This window comes from Abrus precatorius, unplaced genomic scaffold (assembly GCF_003935025.1).
Source record: "Abrus precatorius isolate BTA unplaced genomic scaffold, Abrus_2018 Scaffold8, whole genome shotgun sequence".
Classification (NCBI taxonomy): Eukaryota; Viridiplantae; Streptophyta; class Magnoliopsida; order Fabales; family Fabaceae; genus Abrus; species Abrus precatorius.
In genome coordinates, this window is record NW_020874428.1 from 25,590,728 (window position 1) to 25,613,275 (window position 22,548).

General features: G+C 32.0%; 1 protein-coding gene across 1 annotated transcript; it reads left to right on the forward strand.

Moving 5' to 3' along the window:
* The first annotated feature begins 344 nt into the window (after window positions 1-344).
* On the forward strand, window positions 345-13,564 carry LOC113847719 (rho GTPase-activating protein 7). Its single transcript, XM_027476969.1, has 22 exons — window positions 345-933; window positions 1,842-1,878; window positions 2,060-2,136; window positions 2,538-2,608; window positions 2,685-2,763; window positions 2,866-3,010; window positions 3,244-3,363; window positions 3,762-3,839; window positions 6,368-6,423; window positions 6,649-6,718; window positions 7,548-7,635; window positions 8,053-8,296; window positions 8,743-8,964; window positions 9,581-9,913; window positions 10,193-10,242; window positions 10,500-10,560; window positions 10,650-10,733; window positions 10,979-11,092; window positions 11,187-11,353; window positions 11,809-11,878; window positions 12,538-12,741; window positions 12,925-13,564. The coding sequence occupies exons 1-22, from the start codon at window positions 880-882 to the stop codon at window positions 13,108-13,110; spliced, it is 2,610 nt and encodes an 869-aa protein (XP_027332770.1). The 5' UTR covers window positions 345-879; the 3' UTR covers window positions 13,111-13,564.
* The last annotated feature ends 8,984 nt before the right edge of the window (window positions 13,565-22,548 follow it).

A 22,548-nucleotide genomic window follows, 5' to 3' on the forward strand; every position in this document is an offset into this window, starting at 1 on the left:
CACACCTATTTTTTCCACCGCAATTCTACCGATTCGTGAAATTAAACAATTTAATCCTAATTAATGAAATTAAAATTTTAAACTATTTTTTCAAAAAAAGTGCTATTTTATGTGATTTTTTGCCCAAAGTTTTTTAATAGTTATAAAGTACATACAAATTTTAAAGAGGTGAATGAATCTGAATTACCATTCCAAACCAAAATCTAACCATCCATCTGAGACCATTATTTATGTGTTTAGGTAACATTCATAATTTACGGGCACTAACTCTGGTAAGTTGATGACGTGTCACATTTTCATTGGACTGTTACCTGACAAGACTTAAACTTGACTATATCGGACCCAATCCCCTTCATCTCTTTCTCTCTCTACCTTCACAAGCACTCGGAGACACCAGAAGTAGGTGAAAAGCAAAGAACCCTTCTCTTGAGATTTTTCACATTACTACCGCAACCACTGTTGCTTCTTCCTCTCACCTAATCTCATCAGAAAGTGCGAGAAAATCACCCAGAAAGTGCAGGAAAATTGAAAGCCAGTAAGGGAGAGCCTTGGCCCTTTGTTGGGATAAAATCAAGTTGGGATTTTGATGTGACGGGTGAATCTGATGTACCCATGAACCCTAAGTCCTGAAAGTTTGTGGCTTTTGGGTCAGATCTCAAGGATTTTGGTGTTGTTGCTGTTGTAGTTGGAACCCACTCGTTGATCTCTTTGATGGGTTGACTGAATGGGGAACTGGGATTGCTTTTGTGGGGTTTGAAATGTTGAAACTGTTCTTCATTTTTGCTTCCTTTTTGGGGTGATGGTTTTTGTTGGGGTTTGAACAAATTGGCAATGCGGGTTCTTCAGTGATACTGCGTCTCTGTGTGTGTGTGTGTGGAAATGTCTGCTCCTTTAGCGGCTTTTGAGAGACCTCGACCTGGGGCATCTAATACGGTATGTTTTATTTTGGAGGGAATCAATCAGCTGCAAAGATTCTTTTCATTTTTCTGTAAAAAAAATTGAATTTTGAGTTAATGCATACAGTAGCTAATGGGAATTTGAGTTTGAAGAAAAAGTTGTGATTTTTAAAGGAATTGGTTTGTTGCCTGAACTGGGACACATTTGGTTTGACCTGCGTTCGTGTTAGTTTCCTAGAAAATGTGCTAGGGAAGTGAAGGAAGTCGAGTCTGGCCTTGCTGGTTTGTTTTCCTTGTGGTTGAGTTTGATGAGGAACTATGTGCAGAGTGTAATTTAGCTAGGTCTAGTTGAAATTAGGATTTTTAGCAACATAGGCAGCGAAGTACTAGGTTGGTGGAATTAAAAATTATCCAATTTGGTTAGTTTTTTTTTTTTTTTCTTTTGAATTTTTGTTCCAAACTTTTCGGTGCGAGTTATTTTAGTTGATGGGAGAAAGTTGCACATTTGTAAGTTTGTGATGAGGAAATGGATTATGTGGGCAGTGTAATTGACAAGTGCTGGGATGTTGGAGGCTGAGACTGGCACCTTTGAACTCATGTTTTTTTGTTACTCTTGTTAAATTTAAGAAGGGGTTTGCCAGTTTGGAATACCAAACAAATTGGCAAGCAATGTGGGACTAGCAAAAAGAAAAAGTGTTGGACAATTTAGTCCATTAATTGAAACCCTTTACACACCCATTTGTTAAACTACACTGTCAAAATGAGGAAAAAGTAGTAAAGCAATATAGAGTTTTTGATATATCTGAAGAAGTTGTGCTGTTCTTTAATTTTTATTTTTTTTGGGGGGGGGGGTGTGGTATGCATTTTGGTCGCACTTGTTTGATTTCAGTAAGTTGTAATCAGAAGTTACCTTGTGGTTCCTAACAGATGTTTACCATTTGGCAGGTTTTCAAAAGTGGCCCACTTTTCATATCTTCAAAAGGTTGGTTTCCGAATCTTTCTCACCCTGTTCTTGTTTATTTTATGATTCCCTTGAGAGGATAAATAACTTTTTTTTTTGTTTATTTTGGTATCTTCTGTTCTCTGTGGATGATATTTATTTTATCCAAATAAATCAATGATATAAGAATTTATCTATGCTTTCCTGTTTTGAACTTTTGTAGGAATAGGCTGGAAGTCTTGGAAGAAGCGGTGGTTTATACTCACACGCACGTCATTGGTTTTTTTCAAAAATGATCCTGTTAGTATCACTCAAATCTTTTTCATTCTTGTTAAGATTTTTACTTGGATATCATTTAATGTTCTTTTCTTCAGTTTTTCTTTGAGTCATCTTTCTATTAAGCAGATGACTATGGATTATGATTTTGCAGACAAGGAATAATATAGTTATTGATGAAGCTTTCTTGATATATGAACATCATATTATGGATTTATTTGTGCAGTTTTGTTTTGGAAAAATGGCATTTTATTTACCGCATGTTTCTTATTAGCAAGTAAGATGTGACTGTAGGCCTTTGTTAAGATTGGATAATACTGAACATCTTCATCTATTTGGTTCTGTTTTTTTGTACTCAAATACATCAGAGTTGCTTGTTGTTGTCATTATTATTTATGATCATGTTACTTTGATTGGTCATGTAGAGTGCCCTTCCACAGAGAGGTGGTGAAGTAAACCTGACACTGGGGGGTATTGACTTAAACAATTCAGGGAGGTATGTTTGATAAATTGTGTTTTTGCAGTTATACATTTTTATGATTTGTCTTAAAATTTTGAATTTTGTTTTCCAGTGTTGTTGTTAGGGAAGACAAAAAGCTGCTTACGGTATTATTTCCAGACGGACGAGATGGGCGGGCATTCACCCTTAAGGTGATTCATTTGTAATATTCTTAAGCAGACTGGAATTCAATTCAATTATTCTACTTCTAAGTGCCTTATTGATTGTTAGTCCATATAACTTTCAAATATCAGGCTGAGACATCAGAAGACTTGTTTGAATGGAAGACGGCTCTTGAACAAGCCCTTGCACAAGCACCAAGTGCTGCTCTTGTTATGGGACACAATGGAATTTTTCGGAGTGACACTAGTGATTCTATTGAAGGGTCTTTCCATCAATGTGTGTACTCATTATTCATTAAATCTTATTATAATCTTATTTTATTTATGTGTCTATTATTGTGTTGTTTCTGTTATGTTGGGTGTGTTACTGTAGGCTTCTGTGCTTTTTTATGTTAAAATTTTTAACATTTTATTTGTTGGTATGCATGAACTTTTGTCTTCCTAATTTATTTATTTTTTGATAAAAATGAATTTGTCCCCATTTTCACTATATTTTATGCCCATGCCCAGGGAGAGACAAGCGTCCTCTTAAGTCTTTGGTTGTTGGAAGACCAATTCTGCTTGCACTGGAAGATATTGATGGAGGCCCATCTTTCCTCGAAAAAGCTCTTCGGTTTCTAGAGAAGTATGGTAAGTTATTTTCTAAGACATGTGTAATTGCATTTGCATTTCATTTCACTTTTTATCCTCTCATGTTTCAAATTTTAGGAATTAAGTTTTATTTCTTAGTAAGCAGCTGGTTCAAAACTTGTTGGCTAGTAGGCCTAGCTCATGTAAACTGTGCTTAATCTTTTGAGAGTTAGGCTTAGTCTTTTCTTAATAAGTGCAATTATTGAAGCATATTGGACCCTTTAGCTTGTCTATCGGCAAAACAGAATTTTTTTAGTTTAATAATGACTGCATATGTTATTGATATGGCATGTTGGAAATGCATAATGGCGAAGAAAAAAATGTTAATTGCATGAAACACGTTCTACCCTATTTTTTGTTAAACGGTTTCTGCTGATTTGGCTATTTTTAACTTGTAGGAACTAAAGTTGAAGGAATACTGCGGCAGTCTGCGGATGTTGAGGAAGTAGATCGAAGAGTTCAAGAATATGAGCAAGGTACTAATAGTTATCTTAAATGCCCTAGCACTCTGTGCATTTGAAGAGAGTAGATTATTGGTATAGATAACATAGTAGTCAATTCTGGATAGCGACGTAGAGCGACCAACCTTAAAAATGTTATAGTGGGGATAATTGAAAAATATAAAATTAATATACAAAGTTGGAACAAAACAAAAAAGGAAATAAATAACAAACAACAAAGGGTGCAAGAGCAGTCATTGCTTCTACTTTAAACTTTGAAATTTGAAATAGAACAGAGTAGAAGAATCAAAACAGAGAAAGAAAATAGAAAAAAAAAAAAAAACAAGGTTCATTCACCAGAAAGTTTACTTGAGATGTAGAAGATGATTGGTTAAATGTCTAGGTGACATTGGAACCTTTGCTAAACTTGAAGACGACAGAAAACAATCTAGGTTACATTGGAGGTTTCACAGGAGATGAAAATGAACAGAAAACGTCTTTGTCGCGTTAGAAGCCTCGCTAAAGTTTTAATACACATATACATGTTGAAAAATATAAAATTAATACACAAAGTTGGAACAAAACAAAAAAGGAAACTCAAATAAAAAAAGGAAATAAATAACAAACAAAGAAGGGTGCAAGAGCAATCATTGCTTCTATTTTAAACTTTGAAATTTGAAACAGAATAGAGTAGAAGAATCAAAACAAAGAAAGAAAATAGAAAAAAAAAAGAAGAAGGTTCATTCATCGGAAAGTTTACCAGAGATGTAGAAGATGACCGTTTAAATGTCTAGGTGACATTGGAACCTTTGCTAAACTCGAAGAAGATGACTGAAAACAATCTGGGTCACATTGGAGGTTTCATAGGAGATGAAAATGAACGGAAAACGTCTTTGTCGCGTTAGAAGCCTCGCTGAAGATGAAATTGTGGAGAACAAAGATGAAATGAGAGATGTGAGAGGAGAGCTGAGAGATAAAATGAGAAGCTTAGGGCTTGCAAAAAAGGGAGGGAGAAGATATTAGAAAATAAGAAAGGGGAGAAATCCCAAGATTGTCCTCCTTAAAAGTTTTCCAACATTCAAAAACAGATGGCAAGTTCGGAATTTCAGCAAGAATAGAAAAGCGGCCATGACAGCTGTGATTTCTTCCATTTTTGGCCGTGATTCGTGGCGCAACAGCTGCTCTGCCAAACCGTGATGCTATTGGGTCTCCATAGCAGCGCCATGCTGCTCCACCCACTATTGACTATTATGATAGATAAAATCAATAAAGTTAATTGGGCTTCAAAGCAACAATGGAGAAAAATACTATGGTGGAAAGGAAATCTAAATTTCGTAAGTCCAAATATCTAAATAACAAAGATGGTTTAGAGAGGGGTAAAAGATATCTCTAACCAAGCATAACCATGTTTACACAGCTCTAAATTAGTGGTTCTTTTTACAATCTGCCACCAGGATTTTGATTGTTTTCATAGTTCAATGCTCAGTGAAAGACCATTAAAGATAATAGGAGAATGACAAGAACTTACACTTTTTAACATAGTTGTCAATAGTGCATGATAAAGACGGTGCATAGCAGCCTTTGGCCACCACAGATCTGGCATAGCAGGGCGTTTTGCCATCACAGCTGTATTTGCGGCCCAAAATGTGCCCTTTCGCCGCACAATAGCATCACCACAGCGAAAGATGCCAACTTTTCCTTTCTACCAGCAGATTTTAGGGTTTTTAAGGGTAAAAAGACTTCTAACCTTTTAGAAATAAGCTGATTTTTCCTTTTCGCCCTTAAGATGACAGTTTTGAGGTTTTTATTTAGGGTAGAATAGTCTTTCCAGTTTTTAGACATAACCCCACTTTTTCCTGATGTTTTTCTTCTCTTCTCTGTTCAACTCTCCCTCCTCTCATCTTTGTCTCTGTTTTTCTTTGCAACAATCTCCAGTTCAGTGGAGCCACCCTCTCTGGCAAAATCCACTTCCTTTCTTCTCTCTATTATTTGATTCTGCAGTGCTGCCTCTGTTATCTTCGTTATTGGGTTTTTATTGTGTCTTCTAAGCAATAGCGGACAGCTAGCATTGGCATCATCTAATTTATTTATTTGTATGTTTTGCTTAAGACCTATGCCTTTTGTTGATAAATATTCATATGCTTTATTTATTAATATTTATTTATCATCATATAGATAATTATCTGCATATCTATATATTGTATATCCATATTAAAAAAAAAATTATAATAGTGGTAATCCCATTATATGCTATCCCATTATAGCGTTGAGAGTCATTCACTATGCGCCCTTATCCAAGATTAATAACTGTGCTTTTTAAACACTATATTACTGCTTGAGATTTATTGGGAATCAAAAAATTATGATTGAACCTCATTAAATATGATGTGGGACCCAAATAATAATATCATGGTTTTCAATAAATTTCAGTCAATAATAGTGTGTTTGAAAGAGTGTGTGGTTAGTATTTCCCAAGATAAAATACAGGCTTAAACACTTGTTTAATGGATTTTTTTTTTCAATGCATGAAACTTATGAATGAATTATTTTCAATTGATTTCCAGGCAAGACTGAATTTGGTCCTGAGGAGGATGCCCATGTTGTTGGTGACTGTGTTAAGGTATATATACTTTTTGTTTTTTTATAATTGGTGGTTTAATGAATGTAAATGCTATATGTTGAACATACTATCATGCACTCTTTTCATCTGCCTTAAGGATTAGTAAAAGCCTGATTTGGAAGCAGCTGTAATTTTGTTACAATCAATTCAATATGTAACCGGATTTTTTATGTTATGTTGGATTATGCATTTTGTTTAATGACAATCCACTGGCTACATTTACAGCATGTTCTGAGGGAGCTTCCCTCCTCTCCAGTTCCCGCTTCATGCTGCACTGCTTTGTTGGAGGCTTATAGTAAGTTGAGCTTTATGTTTTTTTCTTTATGGTTGAGTTTCTAAGAATAGACGATATATGTTTGTTATTCTAGTGAAATGCTGCTGATTGCTCTTTTTGTTTATGCTCTTGTTTTTATTTTTACTTTTTCTTATGATTCTACTGAATGTTTACTAAATTTGGTTATATAATGGAAAATATGTAATGGCCATGGAAATGTTTGCAATGTAAATTGTATAAATAACTCATGGTAAGAAAGCCTTATTGGTACTTGAACTATTTTATGCCATTCCTTCATAATTTCCAGTAATAGGTGAGTGATTCTACATTTTGAAAATGTGAGGTTGAATATCATCTACTGCTTTTTTCATATGAAGTATGTTTGAACTTTGGAAAATATAATTAAACCTTCTTTAAAAAAAAGCTGCTAATATTGAAGATTTGCTGCTAAATATTGAAATGTGGATGGGTTCTTCCTTTTAGTGCAATTTCTTTAGTGTGTTATGTCATACATGTGAACAAGTATGTTCTAATGAAAGCACCATATGATGAGCAAAAGGTGCCCCCCTGGAGCTATAAAAGTTTGGTAAAAACACAGACCAAATGAGTGTTTCGTGTTAGTTACTCTCCTTGACAGTCCTATTTGAATCTCGCCTATTTTTTTCCCACACTTTAATATATGCATCTTGTCTGTGATATGCAAAGTTGCTGATGTTGACATGTCTAATGCTTTTGTTATCTTCCTTCATAAACCTTTCAGTTGCCAAGTTTTGTTGCATTGCTCTAGTTCTTTGGATGTGAATCTATACTTGAGAAGTTAATATTATTGTTACTGTTTTTGTTTTACAAGAAATTGATCGCAAGGAAGCTAGGATTAATGCAATGCGCTGTGCTATATTGGAGACTTTTCCAGAGCCAAATCGACGTTTATTGCAGAGGTCCTCTCTCCCTCTTCCTCCCACCCCCCACCCCCCTGCTGATGATGATATATAATGGAATATTAATGGTTTTGATATTTTGTTCTGGTTTATCTAACTTAACCAATAATCTCTACTAAGTACATTAAAAGGAACTTTACAAAACTTTTTATTGCTGCCCTTACCCTAAGCTAAACTCACCTTCACCTCCGTTGCTGTGAAATTTTAGTTAGTTACTTATGATAATATCTAAATTGGTGACAAGCAATAACCTATTGCCGTTATTATTATGTTGAAATGTATAAAATAATACCTTAAATTTGCTGCTTTAACCTGAGGATTTGCATTTATATAATCTAAAATGACAAATATACAGTAATTGTACAAACAGATAATTAGTTCTCCATTATATAATTGTTGTAATCTCTACCTTTGCAGAATTCTGAAGATGATGCACATGATTGGTTCTCATTCTCATGAAAATAGGATGACTCCATCTGCTGTTGCTGCTTGCATGGCACCCTTGCTCTTACGGCCTTTGCTAGCTGGAGAATGTGAACTAGAGGATGAATTTGATGTCAGTGGTGATAGTTCAGCTCAGCTTCTTGCTGCTGCTAATGCTGCTAATAATGCTCAAGCAATTATTACCACTTTGTTGGAGGAGTATGAGAATATATTTGATGTAAGAAACACTGAACCTACCTGTATTCAAAATTGCTTTCTGGTTTGCGTAACGAAAAGTAACTGAAAGTTGGAGCATTTATGTTGCATTTGGCCTGAATCCTAATTACTTTCAGTCTCACCATTTCTTTTTGTCCTTATATGAGCTTCTTTTGCTTGTATCAAAGATGCAACTTACTTTAAGGCTTTGCTGTGGAACTGGTATATCAAGATAACTGTTGCTACAAAATTCAGATATATAATATTTTATACTGAGCTAAAACGGTTTGACCTCTTGCACTATATGTTGTTTCTATAATACAAGTAAAATTAACTTCTGTTTTCATGTGACTAATGATTTACCCATGGTCAGTTAGCAGTGCTTGCTAAATTTTTGCACTTCTTAAAACTACTCTTTTTCCTTGATTCAATTCTGCTACCCAACCTAATTTTTATCTGCTTTTTCAGGAAGAAAACATACAAAGATGTTCCATTTCAGCAGATTCTAGGGTTGAAAACAGTGGGAGTGAAGATTCCACTGATGATGATAATATAGATGTGAAAGAAAATGGTTATCATGATGCAGAGAATGAAGTTGATCATGAGACAGATGATGATGCTGATCGTGTTCATAGTGGAAAATTGAGCGAAAGTAGTGGTTATGCTGGCAGTGATCTTTATGATTACAAGGTTATCTCATGTGGTCTCTTATTTCCTCTATTTTTCTGATTGTGTCGTATATTTATGTCTGATGTATTTTTATTTGTCAAACCAAAAATAATCTCTTTTATTGTACAAATTTCTCTTCTATTATGAAATCTGCCTAAAGATTCTTTAACATAGCAATTAGTTCGTGGATGTTTTGTGGTCAAATGTCATTCTTACCCTGAATTGGAGTTTCATTCAGTGCCACACTGTTTGAGTTGAAGGTTAGTCTACCAAAAATGAAAGTTTTGTTATATTTTTCCCAACATGAGGCTAAAGAGTGGGGAAGGATGGGAATGACATTGACCATAAATATCTTCAAGCTAATAGGTGAGTCAACAAATCTGTTGTGCTTCTGCCTGACACCTCTGGATTTAGTTGTATCATTTTTATACGTACAAGGAGATTTTATGTTTTCATGATATAGTCACATAGGAAATTTATGCAGTAAACCCTTAATATAGGGGAATTAAACGTGTTCGTAGATATGTATGTATGTATAACCAAGCTAGGGAGAGATTTATTTGTATTGGTCTCTTCCTGTGATTAGCAATGTTATCTTTTCCCTTTATCCTCTTTAATTTTTTTTGTGCTCCTGCAGGCGTTCGGAGGTGATGATTCTGATGTTGGATCCTCTAGTAGTAACCATGCTAAGACTGAAAATGCAAATCTGAATGCTGTCCCAGATACCCAGCTGTCTGAGGATCAAAACAAACAAAGAAAGGGCAGTGAAAACCCAGTTGATGAAAGTGATGCTCCAAATTTGTTGCCTTCCACTGAATCTTATCGTTCTATGGGTGAGATTTTATCTTCTATGGACCCTGGCAACCATTTACCGATGCCTGGAATTGAATCAGGTTCTGCAAAGCAAACTGGTAAAGCTAGTAGTGCTAGTTTCAGTTCTAAGCGGTCAACATTCTGGGGAAGGAGCAATGTGAGTAGTTATTTTTTGACCATGTACTGCCTAACTACTTATAGGAGACCTAAAAATGCACATTGTGAATAACTGAATATAGATTTAATTTGTCACAGGATACACACTGACACTAACAACCATTATAGGGCAAAACTGAATATGCAGACTAACATGTTAGCAGTGGATATGCTTAAATTTTGTTATGGGAGGCAAAACTGATATTTTCTTCCTAGTTTTGTAGTTTTGTGTCTACAAGGTAAATACTTGCCATCTGATAATTTGTTCTGATTTAAGCAGGCGAGGAAGACACCGTCAGTGGAATCAGTTGATTCTTCTGGAGAAGAGGAGTAAGATACTTCGCTTTGTACTGTTTTTTCTTATTTCAGAATGTGCTCTCAATGTGATTCTTGATAGAATTCAAGTCATTCGTTGATTGGATAGGTTCTGTTAGACTGAGTTTGCCTTTTCTTCAGCCTTAACAACCATGTATTGTTAGCTCCTTGCATTATGTGACTCGCATTATTTTAGTTTTGTGCACTATAGTCTCTGAGTCTGTTTATCTTTCCTTGAGAACAAATAAACACAATGCTACTGATGTCTGTAGGCTTGCTATTCAGAGGCTAGAGATTGCAAAAAGTGATTTGCAACACAGAATTGCAAAGGAGGTAAATTTCTTATGCCAACTTATTTTATGCCAAATCATATAACATAGATGTTTTTTCTTTAATGGATTTGGTCCCTGTTTTCAATTTAGGCTAGAGGCAATGCAATTTTACAAGCAAGCTTAGAGAGAAGGAAGCAAGCTTTGCATGAGCGGCGCTTGGCACTTGAACAAGATGTACTCATTAGTCATTACTAATATATCTATCTCTAATTTGAATTTGTCAGTTTTAATATCAAATATTTCTTAATAGTTCATTTTATTTTCATTTCTTTGGCTAATTATATCTTTTTTATTTTCTTTCTGCATCTTCTTGTCATATTTTCTTCAATTTGTTTGTTTGATTTTTTTATTTTTCAAATGGATGTATCGCCTCATAATTTTGGTTCTTTAATAAGATCTGAGTGATTTTTAATCTAAAGGTTTCAAGATTGCAAGAACAATTGCAAGCTGAGAGGGATCTTAGAGCTGCATTGGAGGTTGGTTTGAGCATGTCTTCAGGACAGCTTTCCAATTCACGTGGCATGGATTCCAAGGTGCTTTCATATTCTTGTAAAGTTTGCTATTCTTTTTCCCTTTTGATTACTTTCTCAGTACACATAATCTGTACAAAAATCTGCTGATGCACAGACAAAGGCTGAGCTAGAGGAGATTGCACTTGCTGAAGCTGATGTGGCCAGGTTGAAACAGAAGGTTGCAGAACTCCATCATCAACTTAATCAGCAAAGACAGCATCACTATGGTTCACTTACTGACGTGGGTGATCGGTACCAACATGCCCAAAATCATCCTCAACAGTGAGTACCCAGACCTATGTTATCTCTAATAGTAAGAAAGATATGGAATCTGTATGATGTCTCTAGAATGGATACTGTTTATGATGTACTTCAAATTGGTGTCAGTTCCACGGGAACTTGACTCCAGCATTGATACTCAATATTGCAGTTGTCATCAGAGAAATTTTCCAAAAAATAATGTTGTAATCTTTCAATTTTCTCTTTTCTTGGTTCCCTTATAAAGGATTCTTTGTATAATTTTATCGTCTGCCAGTGTAGTTGTACAGTACTCACCCTATGGCATTCATTTGAAATTTTTAACTGAATTTTTTTTTCTGGACCTGAGCATTAGTTTCTTGATGCAGTTCAGTTCTTTAAATTTGATTTAAATTTTATGGGACCTGCCTTTTAATTGAAAAACCATATGAACTTGTTAAATCCTTTGGTAGTTATACAAGGTTTTTTAACTTATGCAGGAGATTTCTACAGCAAGATTTTGATTCAACCTTGGCCTTTTGTAATCATGAAAGGAAACAAAGGACTGAGGTATTTCTTACTATAGTCTATTTCTCAAAGATGAAATTTGGTAAAAACATAATCAAGATCGTTACTAACCTTTTCAACTGCTTCCTGTTAGTATTTAAATGATTACATGAGTTGGTACTTGAATATGTAGTTCCATAAACAACCTCAATAATGGAGAAACAACATTTCTATGTTTTTTTCCCTTGTTTTTTGCTGTAAAATTCATTCTCTCTTTATAACCAAGAGAAATTGTATTAAATGGTTTGACCCTAGCTGCCTAAAACTTTTCTTGATTGTTACTGAACCATCAGCTAAGAAGTTGCAGTTTTGGCTTAAAGTAGAATAAATTTTATATTTATTATGTCCATTGATAGCCTGAGGATTAGGAAAAAAAATTAAATAAGTTGTACACTGTAATATTTGGGACTCTTGATATACCATACCATTAGCATTGTTATTATTCATTCCTCAAAATCATGCAGCTAATGCTAACTTGATAGTTTGAGGGCCCCTTTATTCCTGTCTCACTGTCTGTTTTAAGTGTTTAAGGCCATTCTGTCTCTTATTGTTTCTTCTTTTTATGATAAATTTAGTCCATTACTTGTGAATGATATATTATTTTATGGTTTTGAGCACTCTTGCTTCACTAACACATAAATTTTGCCTTTTCTTTTCAACAGGAGAGTTTGTTGGGCTCTGATTGGAGAAATATCAAAGGACAAGTATTGGCATCTGGTAATGGTAGTAGACAACCTTCTCGAAAGCAATTTATAGACTCAAGTCCTAGTGATTCGAAAAGTACTGAGGCATCAACAAGCATGTCTGTAGATGATATCTGTGCTGTTGATTCTGGCTCATTGCCCTCCACCTCAAGGGCAGCAGAGGTAAGAATTAAGATACAGAAATGTGCCTTGGAAAGTGGGTCTTGTTCTAAATTTTATTGACATAATTTTATCCATTTTGTCAGACCTGTGAGGATCGTAATTACATTTTTGATAATATGTTACTGTAGCAATCTTTCTCTGCTTTGTAATTATTAGGATCTAACCTTGTAGCATTGGCTTCAGGTGGCAGAATATGGAAGACATCCATCTGTAGCATCTTCAACATTAGTAGAGTTAACTACTCGTCTTGATTTTTTCAAAGAACGGCGTTCCCAGTTGATGGAACAGCTCCATAATCTTGATTTGAATTATGGTTCTACAACTTCCCAGGACTTTGTCTATAAACCATCATCACCATCATGGAGTTGACTGGCCAAATAGGTGCTTCATAAAATCCGTGTGGAAGAATTTTGGCTGACATGTTGTATATCCTTTGACTTATTGCATATATTTGTATCCTTTAAGGTCCATGGACTGCTTCATTCTCTTTGTTTCTATTTAAATTTTTTCTTCTCTTTTGGTAGTGAAAGTTGGTTGGAGTTAAAATGAAAAGCGTTCCTTTTGGTCACCAGGTTTTCTTTTTCTTCATTGATTTCCTTTGTTTCTTTAGGGGAGGAGGTGGAGTTTGGTGTAATTATATGTCATGTCAATAGATGGGGAATTTTGTTGTTGAAGAAACAAATACAGTGAGGAAATTTTAATTACCGTTTTGGCAAATTCTTTGTACAAAGGGGCATGCAATTGCCAGTTTATGTCACCTATGTGGAATGATTATTATGTTATATATCTAGCACTTGTTTGTGATGCTATTAAATTACTCCTTCAGTATAATGCTCAGCTTATTCAAGTTCCATCTTATATACCGACAGAATCCTCATTCATTTTCTCATTCTTGTTTGAGGGTTGCATCATTTTGCCTTTCCTAAAATTATCTCCAAAACATGAAAAATTTAGAATGTTAGGTGGAAATGAGTCTACTCATTTTGTTTCATTGAATTCATTTTCAAGGTGGTCATGGCTAACCACAAATATTCTTCTCTCTCATCCTTTTCCTTTTCCTTCTTCCTGCTCCTTGCTTCTCCTTTCTTGGTTCTTGTTGCTTGATTCTTCTTCTACTTGGTTCTTGTTCTTGCTGCTTGATTCTTATTCTTTTTCTTCTTTCTTGGTTCTGGTTCTTGTTGCTTGATTCTTCTTGATTTTGGTTCTTGTTTGGGGTTACATCATTATGCCTTTCCTAAAATTATCTCCAAAACATGGAAAACTTAAGAATGTTAGGTGGAAATGAGTCTCTACTCATTGTTTCATTGAATCCATTTTCAAGAGGGTCATGGCTAACCAAGAGTATTTTTCTATCTCATCCTTCTCCTTTTCCTTCTTCCTCCTCCTGCTTCTCCTTTCTTGGTTCTAGGTTTTGGTTCTTGTTGCCTGATTCTTCTTCTTGGTTCTGGTTCTTGTTTGGCGGTTGCACCATTCTGCCTTTCCTAAAATTATCTCCAGAACATGAAAAACTTAGAATATTAGGTGGAAATGCGTCTACTCACATTGTTTCACTGAATCCACTTTCAAGAGGGTCATGGCTAATCATGAGTATTTTTATATCTTATTTCCTTTTTCTTCTTCCTCTTGCTTCTCCTTTCTTGGTTCTAGGTTTTGGTTCTTGTTGCCTGATTCTTCTGCTTGGTTCTTGTTCTTTTGCTTCTCCTTTCTTTTGGTTCTTGTTGCTTGATTCTTCTTCTTCTTGGTTCTGGTTCTTGTTTGGGGGTTGCATCATTTTGTCTTTCCTTAAATTATCTCCAAAACATGAAAAACATAGAATGTTAGATGGAAACGATTTTACTCGATGTTTTCAGGAAGGTTATGGCTAAGAGTATTTTTCTATTTCATCTTTCTCCTTGTCCTTCTTTCTCCCCCTACTTCTCCTTTCTTGGTTCTAGCTTTTGGTTTCTGTTACCTGATTCTTCTTCTGCTTGTTTTGGTTCTTGCTGTTTGATTCTTCTTTTTCTTCTCCATTCTTCGTTTTGGTTCTTGTTGCCTGATTCTTCTTCTTCTTGGTTCTGGTTCTTGTTGTCTGATTCTTCTTCTTGGTTCTAGTTCTTGTTGCTTGATTCTTCTTCCCCTCTCCCTCCTTTTGCATCTCTTTTTTTTTTCTTCTTGATGCTTGATTTTCTTCTTTCTTAGTTCTTGGTTCTTGGTTCTGATTCTTGTTACTTGTTTATTGATCTTCTTGGTTCTTTTTTCTTGTTTCTTGATTCTTCTTGGTTTAAAAGGAGCTATTTTGTTAGGGAAACTAATAAAGCCATGCTCTTCTTGGCTCTTTGTTCTTGGTCTGATTCCTTTTTCTTGTTTCTCGGTGTAGTTCTTGTTTCTTGGCTCTCGGTTTTGTTTATTGTTCATATTCTTGTTCTTGGTCTTGTGTATTAGTTCTTGTTTTTCTTATTCCTAATTTAAACATAACATTGTAAGTTCAAGTTAACTTGGTTATTCTTTTACTTTTCACGGTTTAAGATCTTAAAATCACAAATAATTGGTCATAAAAAAAAATCTCTAAACATAATTTAATTCAGAAATGGTTTTTGTGGAAAAAAAAATATTAAAGATCGTCATGTATCTTATGCTGTGGAACAATGCTTCAATCATGCATCATCGAATTTAATCCTTGTCTTGTTGATATTTTCTCATCTTGAAGTCACGATTCCATTATTTTTGAAAAAAATACTCACATTTGGACATTAAACTTCACTGTAAGCATGTAAAAAAAGTTATTAAAGTAATATAAACATAAAGTTGGTTTGATTCTATTTTAGTTTTTTAAAAAATATTTTGTAAATTAACTTTTAAAAACTCCTTTTTAAAAAAAATATTAAAGAAAAATGTTTAATAATTATGTTTTTCACAATTATTTTAGAGATGAGAAAATAAAGTAATTATTTAAATAAGAAATTTTATTAATAATAATAACTTATTATATTAGATAAAAATGTTTAAAATTGAGGGAAAAAACAATAATAATGTATTTGTTTCTATCCTTATATAATATAATGTATTTTAAGTTTGAATTGATATTTATCAATTCAATTAGTCACATGTTCAAATCATGCCTAAAATCTTACAAAATATTTTGCTTCAAATTCTTGTTGTAACTTGTATAATAATATAAGAAATTAGAAAATTTTCTCTTATAAAGTATATATTTTATTTTTAATTTGTAAGGAAAATAGGATTCCATTTTTTTAATTAACATGAAAGCTTTAGAATATTTTACATTGGATACTTAATTAAAGTATAATTTGTATCGTAATTGGATCACAATAGATTGTCAAAGAAGAAACAGAATAAATATGTTTATAGTGAATAATTGGTTATAATTTTTAACTTGATTCACACTCAAAGGTTGTCATGAAATAAAAAATAATAAATACTTACATTCATAATTTGACCATAGTTCAAGAATAAATTTGCAGCGAATGTTTGGTTAATGTATCTATATCTCAGACTGAACAAAAAAGAATGTCTGTTCAGAACTTGATAAAAGCCTAAGAATGACATAGGGCACATTTGGTTAAAATTAAAGACAAAAATTATATTCCAACTTTTTCAAAAATTTAAGGCTTGACTCTTAATAAAAAAAATTAAAAAAACTTGTTATAAAAGTATTATTTTTATAAGAATCAAAAATATAATTAAGCAGTTTTTATCATGTCTTCTTTAACTTTTTTTATTAAGAAGTCAAACATTTAAAAAAGAAAGAGAAAATAAAAAATATTAATAATATAGAGACTAATTAGTTCCTTAGTAATTATTAAATTAATAATTTTACATTTTTATTTAAAATGAAAAATGTTAACAATATATTTTTAATACCCTTTATTATTAACTAAAATTTATTTAAAATTATAAAAATTATGTGTCTCACTTTATTTACTCTTAAATTAATATTTTTTTTATATTTTTTATTTTTAATAAATTTTAACCAATAACAAAAGATATATTAAAGAGAGTGTGTTACTAACATTTTGCTTTACTTAAAATTTAAATTAATAAAAAATTATCTCTTAAAATGCAAGAAAGAAAAACCTTTAACGTGTTTACATTTTTTGCATGTATTTTCTTATAAAATATTAATCTTAAATTTTTTTTAAAAGAATTTCATTAGAATATCTTGGTAATATAAATATTTTTATATTATCATTCAATCATAAATTGTAATATAAGTAAAAGGTATTTATTTTTTAATAATTAATTTAAAATAATATATATCATGTATGTAATATATATATATATATATATATATATATATATATATATATAATTATTTTAAAAAGGATTTACTTAAAATATTTTGATAATATAAATAATTTTACATTACCATTCAATCATAGATTGTAATATCAATAAAATTATTAGTTTTTATAATAATTAATCTAAAGTAATATATATCATGTATTTTAATTAATTGATAGTGTATTTTTACTAAAAATACATCAAATTAAACTTTTCATAAAATATATCTAATAAAAAATTAAAAAATTATTCATGACTATACAATTTATTCTTTATAAGGAAAACAAGAAATACATCTCCCACAATCATTGCAAAACAAAAAAATAAAATTGCCATGCATAATTGTTCAAGAATGAGAATAATTCTTACCCCACTCCACACGCATGCTTTAAAAGTGAAAAGAATATATGTTTACCTACATTACAACTTACAAGTAAGGGGCCACCAAAATACTTCAAAGTAGCATATGCACAATATTTTTCATATAAATTTGTGCAAGATGATCTATCATGAGGAATTGCAAACTACAAAAATTTCAAGTTAGCAAACATGCTTTTTCTCTAATTGTGCAAAGAGAGGGAGGAAAAAAATGGCAGATAGTGTGGTACAAACATTGTTAAATGAACTTTCTCGGGTGATAAAAGAAGAAGTGATTTTGCAGAGAGGGGTTAAAGATGAAATTCAAAAGGTTAAAGATGAACTTGTAACTATGAAAGCTTTCCTAAGATTTGCTGATGTCCAGCAAGAGAAGGACCCAAGACTTAAGCCATGGGTGGAGCAAGTGAGAGATGTTGCTTTTGAAATAGAAGATGTTGTGGACAACTACATGCTTCAAATTATTTGCAGTGATGATGCAGGTACTACCATACCTTTGCCACTAAACTACTCTTTTGGGTGACCTATTTCATGCTAGATTTTAGTTGATATTTTATTATTATTTTGGGAGATAACTTTAAAGTTATGTTGCATGGATAGATATAAATATTGGGTTCAATATGATACATAAATACAAAATTTTATAATACTACTTTCGTTCACACATATTTGTCTAAAGAGAAAAAAAAATTACATAGACTAATAAATTCAATCATTTGGTTAAAATTGATTATTAAATTTACTCTTTATTAATAGTTTATTTTTTTATTTTTACTCTTGGACTACTCAAATTGTACACACATTTTAAATAAATAAAAGGGCATCAGTAAAGAAGAATAACAATTAATATTATCTTAAAAGTTCTACATGAATAAATAAATAAAAACAAAGTTAGTATTAAGATACAAGTACAATAATATATATATATATATATATATATATATATATATCAAATAAAACATATTTATATTAAGTTATGCATGCAATAATTGATATTTTATAATAATTTTGAACAAGTTTAAGTGAAATAATAATTTTAAAAAAAAATTCCCAAAAACAAGAAATTGTTCAAAAGTAACTATATGAAACTTAAAAATATTCCACTAATGTTTAAATAATATCATTATCATAAATAATTGTTCTTAAATTAAATTTACTAATATTATTAATTTAATTATTATGAATTGATTCACCATCATTATTTCTATAATATTTTAATATTAAGCATTGACATTTTAAAATTATCTCTTATTTTATTTTGAGATAATTAAAATTTCTGTTCAACCTGCTCTATCTGACGTGTTAACCAAAATATCTAATTTTAAATTATAAAATTGATTCATAATTTTTATTACAATTTTATTACCATTCTCACATTTATCTCTCTTCAACACATATATGGATTCATGTGTAATCAAAATAAAATAATATTATAAAACATATATTTAAAGCATTATCAAGATATTTATTACGACAAAATTAATTAAAATAAAACAGTATATAATTAATTTATTTTATAAAAAACCTATGTCGTAGTATTTTATTTTAAATTTTTTATTATAAAAATAATTATCTCTTCAAACTTTATATTTGTCTTTCTATATTCATAAAATTAAAATATTTATTTTAATGATTTTTTATTTTTTAATAATAACTTAAGAATATATACAAGATTATTGAGTGGGAAAATCAATTATAATAATATAGACTATTCAAATTTTAAAGACAAGTTTTGTAATAATTTATTACAGTGATAATGTCAATATTATTTTTAAAAATATTATTTAAAATATAAGTTATATTATATCAATAAAAATACAAATATATTAATTTCTATTTAGTTTTTAAGGCCAAAGAGAAGACAATCCTTTAAACGCTTTAAATATATCTTAATAATTTTTTCATAAATATCAAATAAGTTATAAATATAATATTATGAAATTTTTTTACACTATCAACCAAAGAGTATTAATTTAAGTATTATACATTAATTCATCATAATTATTTTTCTAATTTTGTTAATATTGATTATTGGAATTTTAAATTTATCTTTTACAAAAATTTTAGATAATTAAAAGTTGTATCAATGATATTAAAAAAAGAATGGTGATTGCTTTGTTAACCTTAAATTTGATTGGATGTGGGTATCCATTTGATGTGGATTAATTAATATTTGACATATATTTTTCATTAATATATGTCATCTATTTTATTTTTATTTTTAAATATACCCTTATAACTTTTTGTTTACATAATAACCCCTTCTCACTTCCTGTTTCGGTTCTATCATCATCACCTGCCAATCCTATCACCACTGCCTCCCAGCAAAAAGCCAATTTCATAGAGTTTATCACTTCCAAGAGAGTCAAAATGGTGACCATTGTTAATTCATGGGTGTATTTGATTCAATATATATATCACCTACAAGGATTTTCCTACAACAACGTATTCATTTTTTTAATCTGGCTTTTAATCAACCACAACAATAGAGGGTTTACTTTCATTGTAAATTAAAAATCGTTGTTCAGCAATCTTCAGTGGACTACATAATAAATTTTGAGCAACGTAGTTAACAATTCATTTTAATCTAGGATTAGGTTTAATTTCATCTTTTATCCAACGTTTTCCAATATATCATTTTGTAATTTAGAAAAATAAACGATCGTTAACTAACTTTTATCTAAGCATTTATGATGTATCAGTATAATGTTATTAAGTGGTAATGTTAACTTAAATTTATTAAAAATTATAAAAAAAAATATCAGTAAAAAAATTAATTTAGGAAGGAGAAAGTGAATCTATATTTTTGTAGAGAGTAACATTGCTCTTAATATACTGGTTAATGTAAAAAGGTACTGATACGATTTTAAATTCACAGGTGCCTTAGAATTTACCTAAAAACTTGTTTTCAATGTTAACTGATGAACAATATAATATCATACTTCATCAATTTAGAATCCTCCCTCATGTATCAGTAAAATGCATTCCATTAAATATATTCTTTTTTGTTTACTTAAAAAACTATGCATTATAATTTTATTTCTCTGGATCCAAAATTTCTATTATAGCTGCTCTGATCTGATGTAGGTCGTGCACACAACACTTGTTTTAGTAGAATTTGTTCCACTTTCAGAAAGTGGAAGGCCAGGCACGAAATTGGTTCTGAGCTGCAAAGAATCAGAGGCAGAGTGAATGAAATAGCAGATCGTCCAAAAAGGTATGGTTATGATCCTTCTTCCATACTCTACAAGCAAGCTTTGAGTTCAAACTCAGACAAAGGCACTTCAGCGATGGATCAGTTTCGAAAGGATGTTCCAGCTTTGGTTGACGAAAGGCAATTGGTTGGCATAGATGCAACAAAGAATAAGGTGGTGAATTTGCTTAACGATGGAGGAAGATGCTGACAGCTATTTGTGTGAGCTTGTTAACAGAAGTTTGATAAAAATAGTTAAAGAAAGAGAGGATGGCAGTAGAAGGGTGAAGTGGTTTCGCATCCACGACTTTCTACGAGATATTGTTCTTTCAAAGTCAAAAGAGGAAAGGTTTGTTCACATGGCAGATGCGATGGAAGTTGGAGCAAAGCGATTATGTATTCATGCAAATGCAATAAAGAGAGGCATCGACGTTAACTTACTTTTGGCATTGCCTCAACGACTTCGTTCTCTATTGATATTCTTTAATATTCCTGATGACAAGGAAAAGGCAAAGGCAAGTGATGTTTTTTTATGGGGTGATATTGGCTTCAACTTTAAGCTGCTTAGTGTGTTGGATTTGGCAAGAGCTCCTTTAGATTTATTTCCTGCACAAATTTCAACCTTGTTCCTTATAAGGTATTTGTGTTTGAGAAACACTAAAATCTCAAAGCTTCCAAAGTCTATTGGGAATTTGCAAAGGCTGGAAATGTTAGACCTCAGGTACACCTTGGTTGCTGAATTACCTGAGGAGATATCAATGCTTCGTAAAAATCTTAGTCATCTTTTGATGTCTTGTTGCAGTCAGGAAAGAGAAGGCTTTCTCAGGCGTAGATTTGATAAGAGCGTAGTATATTTAAATGGTGAAGGTTTGGAATATTTTTCATCGTACGAATTATGTGGTGTTAAGGTAACATGTGACATTGGAATGTTTGGTTCATTACAAAAGTTGTGCTTTCTTGAAGCACCAGAAAAGAGTGAGTGGATGATGAATCTGGGAAAGTTGACCCAATTAAGAAAGCTGGGTTTGGTTAAATTGAGAGAGGAACAATGGAGAGAAGTGTGTTCATGCATTTCTAGATTGACCAATTTGCGTTCTCTTATGCTTCAAACTGATTGCTTATTTGAGTTGGAAGATATGTCTCCACCTCCACATCTTCAAAAATTACATTTGAATGGAAATCTAAAGGAGTTACCCAGTTGGGTGTGTGCTTCCTCTCTACAGAACTTGCTTATATTGAAGTTAATGAATACGAGACTGAAGAAGGACCCTGCCTCATCTCTCGTGGACTTGCCTAATTTGACTAGGCTTGAGCTTTGTAATGCCTTCAGTGATGGCATCAAGATGCGGGTGATGCTGCCCGGTAATCCTTTCCCAAGCCTTAACATGTTGAGAGGATATGATAATATTACAGCTTACAAGGTATTTGGCGATGACTTTGAGGCGCAGAATAAAGAATCATCTTGGGAATGGGTTGCCATGTTGCCAATTCCTTACCCCCGGTTCGGTGCTGTTTCAATTGGCCTAGATAAACTCATCCCTCTAGCTTCAGCTGATTAATTAATTGTTGCTACAAATTCATACAAGTATTTGCAGTATATTGTTATTTGTTATTAACCATCCAAGCCAAAGTCTCTATGCGTGTCGCAAATAATTAATCAATAAATATATTCTCCCATCCCATGCATGCATGCATGTATTAGTAATTATCCGTATATATAGAAAACAATCCATGATAGTCTGTATTTTTTATTTCCCCATGATATAATAATGTTCTTAATTTAAAATTATAGCTTCATGTGATTCTCCCTGCACTTCCAATGTTTGTGAATTTCATGAGACAAACACAATGTCTTATAGCCACGACAGATATAATATATTATATTTTGAAAAAATTAAAATTCCATTATTCATTTTAATCACCGTTGATCGATATACCATTTTGTTTCTTTTAAAAGC

What these genes read in the sequence shown, in the direction of transcription:
- LOC113847719 (XM_027476969.1), top strand. Translation starts at nt 880, where the DNA reads ATGTCTGCTCCTTTAGCGGCTTTTGAGAGACCTCGACCTGGGGCATCT. An exon ending in GGCGGGCATTCACCCTTAAG is followed by an intron (nt 2,764 to 2,865) that starts GTGATTCATTTG and finishes TTCAAATATCAG; the next exon opens with GCTGAGACATCAGAAGACTT. An exon ending in GCCCAAAATCATCCTCAACA is followed by an intron (nt 11,354 to 11,808) that starts GTGAGTACCCAG and finishes TAACTTATGCAG; the next exon opens with GAGATTTCTACAGCAAGATT.